Source organism: Galeopterus variegatus, unplaced genomic scaffold, assembly GCF_000696425.1.
Source record: "Galeopterus variegatus unplaced genomic scaffold, G_variegatus-3.0.2 Scaffold1777, whole genome shotgun sequence".
NCBI classification, from domain to species: domain Eukaryota; kingdom Metazoa; phylum Chordata; class Mammalia; order Dermoptera; family Cynocephalidae; genus Galeopterus; species Galeopterus variegatus.
The window spans coordinates 180,691-189,599 of record NW_007727888.1 but is presented as its reverse complement, the minus strand read 5'-3'; the positions used below and the strand labels follow the sequence as shown (position 1 = coordinate 189,599).

At 41.9% G+C, this 8,909-nt stretch overlaps 1 protein-coding gene across 10 annotated transcripts in view; it reads left to right on the top strand.

The window, feature by feature from the left end:
- Positions 1–6: 6 nt before the first annotated feature.
- Positions 7–8,909, top strand: part of FNBP1 (formin binding protein 1) — a 125,476-nt gene continuing 116,573 nt past the window's right edge. For all 10 annotated transcript variants that reach the window (XM_008578869.1, XM_008578878.1, XM_008578877.1 and 7 more), the window contains exon 1: positions 7–64. In XM_008578869.1, coding sequence (XP_008577091.1) covers positions 41–64 — 24 coding nt within the window. In that variant the 5' untranslated portion in view covers positions 7–40. The remainder of the gene's footprint in view (positions 65–8,909) is intronic.

The following is an 8,909-nucleotide window of genomic DNA, read 5'->3' as shown; positions in this document are numbered from 1 at the left end:
CGGCCCGCCGCGCGGAGCGCCCCTTCTCGCACCCTGCACCATGAGCTGGGGCACCGAGCTCTGGGTGAGTGAGGGGCTGGGCCCCGCGGCCTGCGGAGGAGGCGCGAGCCCCGGTGCCCCTCGCCGGCCTCGGCCGATGCGGAGCTGCGAGCCGGTTCGCCCCTCGGAGGCAAAGGGGGTGGTGCGGGTCCCCGCCCCCCGCCCGCGTGAGGAGGGGCCGCGGGCCCGGGTCCCCCGGCAGACCGAGGAGGGGACGCAGATCGGGTCACCCCGGCGGCCTGAGGAGGAGGTGTGGGTCCGGTAACCCCGGCGGCCGGCGGGGGGCGTCGGGAAGACCCTCCTGCCTCGGGGCGGGTAAGCGGTGCCCGGGGACGGGCTTGGATGGGGCGTGGGGGCCCGCGCCGTGCGGGCGGCTTTATCCATCCGGGGGCCCCGGCCCCCAGGGCTACCTTCTCGGTTGGAGGTGCCGGCGGATGGGGCGCCGGGGACGAGAAGTGGCGTCCTCCCTCCGCGGGCGAGGACTTCTGATCCGCGGCGGGTCGGGGCGCGCTCGTCGTTCTGGAGAGGCAGCTGAGACCCAGAATCCGACGTGGGGACTGCGGTGTCTGGCCCCGAGGGGGAAAGTAGCAGGAGTTCGGGGGACATCTCAGGCTGTCACTCCCAGGAAGAGGCGTTCGCGGGCGAATAACTCTTTAACGGCTACTCAGAGGAAACAGTTTCAATTGGGAGGGTTGGCAATGAGGGGCGCCTCGCCAGGATCTTAGCCTGGGGGGTACGGCCGGGCATACAGGCCGCCGGGTGTCTGGAAGCTCTTCCCGGACTGAGGGCGACAGGGGGTGCCGAGGCAGCTCACAGGCCATCCCCGGGAAGGTTGCTTTGCCTTCAACTGGATTCCTGGGGAAATCACTGGGCAAGGGATGGGCAGCGCAGGGGCCGGGAAAAGGAGTGGAGGAAATCTCAATTTTAGTCCTGAAATGCTCTCAAGGTGAGCCATTTCCCATTATGGACTTTAAAGCGCCTGCCCACTACCTTTCGGAATTCCATTTGTAAAGGGTGTGGAGGATAAAGTGTGGGGCGGTGGTTGCGAACTGAGATGAGGCCGAGAAAGCTCACGTCAAAATAAAACAAGGTTAGGGCAGTTGCAGAAACAGAGCGCAACCTCCCTTGTTATTATTATTATTATTATTTTCTTGGCTTTAATTGTTTTTACATAACTATTTGTTATGCTTAGAAGCAGCTACTGTTATTAATACCAAAATCCCGAGGGCAATAACTCCCTTAAGATAATTCATTTTATAAACATCCTCTGTCTATAGGGATTCATGGCAAAATTTCTTCTGATGTTTATAACTATTCATGATGAAAATAAAATTACAGATCGTTTTAAATACTTGCACACACCTATTTGGGCAAAATCTATCACTTTACATGCTGTATTTCTTGCCTTTTCTATTCCCCTTCCACTCCTTGTAGCTCTTTTTAGCTTATTTTGGGTGGGGAAACAAATCAGAAGTAATAATCTTTATCGAGAGATTAGAAATTTTGGCACAATTATTTTCACTTGTTCAAACAGGAGAATGGAATTATGGAAGAAAAAATACAGTATATTTCGGAGTGAAACAGGGATTGAACACAATGGTAGACATTTCATAGTGATGTTGGTGAATGTTATAGAAGGTAATCTGGAAAAGAGGTGGCTGTGAGTACTGATAAAATAGCTCCAATTGCCTGCATTATTGTGTTCGTTTCTTTTCTGGAGTGGAGGGGTGGGAAGGAAGGCAAGGACAGGGGTTGTTGATAATAAATGGGAATCGGCATATATATGAATGATATAGAATTTCAGATTTGCTTCAAAATAATTTGGGGTGGTGGAGGATAGGCGATATTGAAACAAAATTGGTCATGAATTGGTGTATTAGTTTGTTTTTCTGTTGCCTATAACAGTTCCTGAAACTGTATAATTTATAAAGAAACAATCTATTTCTTACAATTTTGGAGGCTGTGAAGTCCAAGGTCCAGGAGCCCCATCTGGCTCACCATCTGGCCCTCTTCTTGGTGGGGAGTCTCTACGGAGTCCCGTGGCGACCCAGGGTATCACATGGCAAGGAGGGGGAAAGTGCTTTCATGTGTTCCCCTTATAAAGCCACCACTCCACACCCATGATGACCCAATACTTTATTACCCCATTAATGGAATAACCCATTCATGAGTGCAGGCTCTCATGATCAATCACCTCCTAAAGGGCCCACTTTTCAACACCACCACATTGGGGATCAGTCTTCCACATGAGCTTTGGAGGGGACAAGCATTCAACCCATACCAATTGGTAATTGTTGAAGCTGGGTGATGGGTACAGAAGGGTTCATGATACTATTTTTTCTACTGTATATGCTTGAAATTTTCTACAATGAAAATAATTAGGAAATATTTGTAAGGGAGAAAGGTATGAACTATTTTGAAATTTTTTTCACTTGGTAACTAAATGAGGAAGAATGAATTATCACTTCTCTATATGTAAGTATATGGCAGTGAAGAGTTAAAAAAAAAAAAAAAAGGCAGTCCTGTGAGTATCAGCCTTTGCCTTTGAGTAGCTTATAGTTTAATAGAGGGAAAGGAATGAGCACATTATTACATTACCCAGAGAAGTACAAAATCTGAGTTTTAAGGTGAAATGCAAAGGCATATAAGGCAACAAAATGTCTGTTTTCAGTTGCCTTATTTTAATAGTAGTTTTGAGATTAAAAACCTGGAGTAATGAAGGATTCTGAAAAATAAACCCACATTTTTCTGGTGGTCAGAGACTTGGTGGTGTGCGGTACATTTGGTAGCCCAGAGGAGGGCAGTGATTGAGGGTTTTCCTTGAACGGTGGCTTTGGGATCATGCACGTGTAATGAGATAATGATGGGGTGCTAAAGCCTAACTTGGCAGAGTTATATTTCTAGATTGAGAGAGACAGCTATGGTTTAGGTGCCATGAGTTATTTGTAACAGGTGGCTGCAGCTTTTGTGGACCTCCACAAATACTATCGAGTTTCACGCACACTTTAGGACTTTACTCAAAGTCCATATAGTCTTTTGAAAACTAAATGTTTCTAACATGCACTTTACATTAAAGGCCTACTCTTAAGCCACATCCTGCTTTGTAGAGAGTAAAACCTCTTTTTTTTTTTTTTTTCATTTTAACTTCTTTATAGGAGTAAACTTTCATATTCCAGGACATTTTTGAGAAATCATGAAATATCAGGAAGCTATCAAACAGCTATAAAAATGAACTCAAAACTCATAATTTATAATAACTATTGAACTAGTTTATGTTTAAATTGTGGCTTTCTATTCTTGTATCCATGGATCATAACAAAGTATAAATGGCCATTTTAAAGTGAATAGATTATAATAAAATTATTTCTGTACAACTCTTCATAACATTGCCTTTTAATCAAGTTTAAAATTTTTTATTGAGCAACTACTGTGTGTAAGTCACTGAGGTAAGGGTCTGCTGTAAGTCACATTACACACTTTGAAGGATATCTACTTATTTCAGTGAAAGCATATAAAATAAGTTTTACTTCTAACCTGCAACATCATAGAAGAGAAATTTATGTTTCTGTGTAAGATTAACCAAAATGCATTTACTCAGGACTTCTTTAAAGTGGCATCGTTAATAAGGTAAATATGTTCACTGACTTGGTGAAATTGTGAATGGTCGTTAGAAAAATGGCAAAGCAAGAGTTTATTACATTTGAATGTGTTTTTTTTTTTTTCCCTCACTTATGGGAAGGGAATGACAGGCTGCAGAAGTGTCAGTTTAGTTTTTTATTAGCTTGCTCATTTGTGTGAAGTATGAATAAATCCATTGGAAATTTTTGTTTTCCTCATAATTATTCTACTGTTTCAGCTACCTAATTACCCAGTGACAGACCTTATTTTGTTGTCTCCTAGTGTCCTCTCTGCCACAGTTATCTCTTTGCTCTGGTGCTAATGAGAATTGAAGTAGCCCAACATATAAGAAAAAGAACAGAGAGACATGTATAATACATATTGGTTAGCATAGTAGGAAGCTACCTGTGTTGATTGTGTATAATTTTTTTTAACCTGTGTTTTTAGAACAATGAGTATAATACACACTCAACTATCTTGAATATGGTGACATTGACTGTGGTATGCATTTTTAAGAGGCAGCCGTGTAAATTATCTACCATTTGTATTGGGAGCAATGGCTGACTCAGTATAGAAACTCAATAAATGTTTATTGAATGAATGAATGTATTCTTTTTTCCTTTTGTTTGAACAATTTTTTAAAAAAATAATAGGAAGGTAATTATAACGTCTTTCTGCATTTTGGCAATTATAAACTTTTTTTATAATTCTAGACACCTTTTTTAAAGAAAATGACTATTTTTTAGAGCAGTTTTAGGTTTACAGCAAAATTGACTAGGAGGTACAGAAATTTCTGTATATTACCTGCCCCCAAATACACATGGTCTGGGTACCTTTTTTTACTTTTAAAGAAGGGTTTGAAAAGTTATTCCTTCTCTGCTGTTCATGATACTTATGCCTGATATGTGTGTGTGTGTTTACATAAGAACACTTTATAGTGTGTTAAATTTTTTAAGTAGGCAATACTGATTATTTATTTATTTATTTATTTAAAAAGATGACCGGTAAGGGGGTCTCAACCCTTGGCTTGGTGTTGTCAGCACCACGCTCAGCCAGTGAGCAAACCGGCCATCCCTATATAGGATCCGAACCCGTGGCCTTGGTGTTATCAGCACCGCACTCTACCGAGTGAGCCACGGGCCGGCCTAGATACTGATTATTTTTTAATTTTGAAGTAATTGACTATTAATTCTTCCAGGTTTTGGAGAATTATTACCTCTTCTCACTGCCCTTGATTACTAAGTTGTAGTATAGTATTAACAACAGTTCAAGTTTTCCTACTGTTCTTTATTCTTAACCCTACAGAGATTTACTTGGGATAAACATAGCCAAGACCAACAGGGGAGATAATACTCCCCAAATTGTGGCAGGTACCGAACTACCTCAAAAGATAAACTAAATCAAATTTAATTTTGTCATCCCTACTTCTCCATTAGAGCGAGTTTTGCACACAGTCTTTTCTGGTTAGTAAATATTAAAAAAAACATGAAAAGTCTGGCGATTTTGTGGTTGATGTTTACACATTAGCTCGTTGCCTTCACTTTATACATTAGACATAATCCTGGAAATTTGTGTAAACTGCACTTTTGGTGGGAAAAACTGTGTTTTGAGCACCATAAGGGAGTTTTGTAAGTGTCCGTGCTTACCATGTGAGCACAGTACAACCCATGCTTTACATTGATTGGTGAGACATGGAAAGCGCTTCTTTGAAGGACTGTTCAAATATCACCCACTTCCTAGCTGAAGCTAATATTGTGTTTCCTGCAAGTATTACTCATACTTGTTTCATCAACACCACCCACGTTTAAAAATAAGGCTTTATTTTGACACTTAAAAATTGCTAGCTACCAAGAATACTTGAATGCCCTGGGTTATTAATCTAATTAGATTTTAGAATGTGGGTGTGAAACTTTTGGAATTAGTGCTTATAACAAAATATTTGTTTCCTGTTTTAGTAATGTACACTCATACTAGCTTGAGCCTAGTGATGTGTCTAGACAAAATTTTTAAAATAAGAGGCCAAATATATACATTATATTAGAGAGTAATTTGGGGGTATAAAAGTTTTTTAATATTGGTTGATCATGGTCTTCCAATTGGGACTAACTTTTAATTTATAAACTTCATCCTACTTGTAAAATTCTGTTAAATTTATGTAAAGTTTAACAGCCTCATTTGTTTAATACCAGGAATACATTCAAACCACCACCACCAGCCACAAAAAAAGGTAGATGGAACTTACATTTTCTTGCTGCAAAAGCCACACATAAACTGTATGGTGTTTTTTAAAAAATTAGAACATACCATTCTAGTAATTGGAATTAGTTTTTTTTAGTAAGAATTAGTTCTTAGACTATTGTCTATGGTTTCAGTATGTATAGTTCAGCAGCTACAGTTTCCATTTGTGCTCTTTGTACAGGTTCTAAAAATGGAAATAGCTTATAATTGTATAAACTCTATACCTCTTATAATATTTTCACATGTACCATGCCCTATTTTCTTAAACACTGTTGAATAATTATCGTCATTGCTATTTACTGAGTGCTTACCATGTCCCAGGTGCCATGCAAAGTGTTTTACATCCATCTTCTCATTTATTCTTCACAACAACCCAGGGACGTTAGTACCATTTGTGCCAGCATCTGGGAAGAAGATGCTGAGATGGAGTCAGTAGTGCAGAAGGTTTACGGGGGAGCAACACCTGTGAAAGGAAGAAAAAGGCAGGAAGCCGTCAGACCATAATCGTGATGCAGACCTGACAAAGTCCCTGCCAGGCTAATGAGGAGCTCCAGAGCAAAGATTACCCATCGAGGAGTCTCACTTTGGGCGAAAATGGGCAGGCCCCCTGTACCTCTGCCTTGCTCATTCATTGGCCAAGGTCTGCCCCAAGAAGAGTGTGATCTTGGCTACCCTCTTACTCAGTCATTGGCTGTGGGTCATACAGGAAGAGCATGACCTGAACTCACAACCCTAAGGAGGCTGTCTGCTAACCACATTTCTTGCAGCTGGGCCCCGAGTCCTTTTTTGGCACATCTCCACATTGACCACACCGTTATTATCCCCTTTTATAGGAGAGGAAATTGAAGCTCAGAAAGGTAAAATAACCTGCCCACGTTCACAGATTAGAGAGCAGGGATTCAATCCTGGGTCTTTGGTACCCTCGAGTTCTCTACCTTGTCCTTTTTAAAAGTTGATTCCTTTAAAAATTATTATTACTGTTGAACTTTTTATTATAGAAAATTTCAGACATACTTAAACTAGAGAAAATAAATGAACCCCTGTGTACTTATTACCCAGCTTCAAGAACTTTCAATTTTTGGCATTCTTGTTTTATCTTTTTTCTCCCACATATTCTGTCGGAGTCCTCAGTCTTCTCCGCTATACATTATAATGCTTTTCCGCCACCTTGCTTTCATGAGGAATCATATTTAGAACCCAAATTCCCCCCCACACCACATCTTTTTAAATTTATTTTCTTTGGTGGCTGGCCATTATGGGGATCTGAACTCTTGACCTTGGTCTTATAACCCGTGCTCTAACCAACTGACCTAACCACCTAGCCCTCCCCCCGCTTTAAAAAACAAATGTAGAAGAGAGCCAACATTTGTTAAGAGCCTAATGCAGCTTTATTAGGGGATTTAAACACATCCTTTCGTAACCTCACAAAGATGAGTCTCAGAAAGGTGAAGTTAACTTACCAGGCTTACGCAAATGGTGAGTGCTACTGCTAGCATTTAAATACGGTCTGTTTTTCTTTTTTTTTTTTTTTTTCCTTTTTGTCTTTTTTACTGACTGGTAACAGGATCGCAACCCTTGGTGTCACACCCGTACCGGGGACCGGCAATGGGATCGCAACCCTCGGTGTTGCGTCCGCACCGCACTCAGCCAGTGAGCGAGAACCGGTCTCCACATGGGATCCGAACCCTCGGCGGGAGCGCCGCCGCATTCCCAAGCGGCGCACTCTCCAGTGCGCCACCGGGCTGGCCCTAAATACGGTCTGTTTTTCTGACACCAACCAAATCCCATGGTAGTTAAGAAACTGCATCTTCTGTATTAGCAGCTCTCAGTTCCCTTCATCCTCATCACTCATGTTTCCCCTGTCACTGCTGTAGGCTTTGCTTTGTAAAACATTTGATGTTACTCATATTGAGAATCATTGAGAATCAATGACTGACACCGCTGAGTGCTGCAGACCCAGCAGAAACAGTCATGAATGAAGCTTATATTCTAAGATGTTTCACAGATGTCTTGTGATACCCTCGTCCCTTCAAATCTAAAGTTATTTTTTTCTCTAATTTAAATAAATTAACGTATGTGGGTATTCACGAGTAGGAGTAGTATCAAGTTTCCGATTTTTGTCTAACTAAAGTGTGAAAAGTGTTTTCAATTAAATTGAGAAAGGACAAGGAGGAATACAGGGATTGGCCACCTTGCAGGTGCTCTTGATAACATAAGAGCTTTCAGCATTTTGGTTCAGCATTTTTAGGAACAAGAAATAAAAGGGCTAGCTGGTTAGCTCAGTTGGTTAGAGCATGGTGTTATAACACCAAAGTCAAGAGTTCAGATGCCCATACTGGCCAGCTGCCAAAAAAAAAAAAATCTAGATATTTTCTCTTATATCTATTACAAAAGAAAATTTGGCACCTTTAAAGGAAGTTATTGCCCCTTATACTTCTGTTTGCACAAAGTTGAGAGTGGGTTTCTGAAATGTATTAAAATATACCAGACGAGGGGCCGGCCCGGTGGCGCACTGCTACAGTGCGCCGCTTGGGAGTGCAGCGGCGCTCCCGCCAAGGGTTCGGATCCCGCATACAGACCGGCCGCTCACTGGCTGAGCGAGATGCGGGTGCAACACCGAGGGTTGCGATCCCGTTGCTGGTCCCGGTCCAGTACGGGCGCGACACTGAGGGTTGCGATCCGTTGCCGGTCACGAAAAAAAAAAAAGACACACAAAAAAAGGAAAAAAAATATATATATATATACCAGACGGGCTCTTGGGAGAACTGATGTGGGCACTCCCAGTTGAGTGGGGCGGCCCTGGAGGTTGCATCACTTGCCTAATCTAACTTTTATTAGTGTTGGGCAGGTCCTTGCATCTCTGTTCCTTGCTTTCCTGATCTATAAAGTGTGGTATGACGATGCTTGACTTTCTCTTCACAAGAAGGCATAAAGATGAGTGCTTGTTTATACAGTGCTTTGAGATTGTTGGATGAGAGCTGATGAATAAATACATATTATTATAATAATGGGGA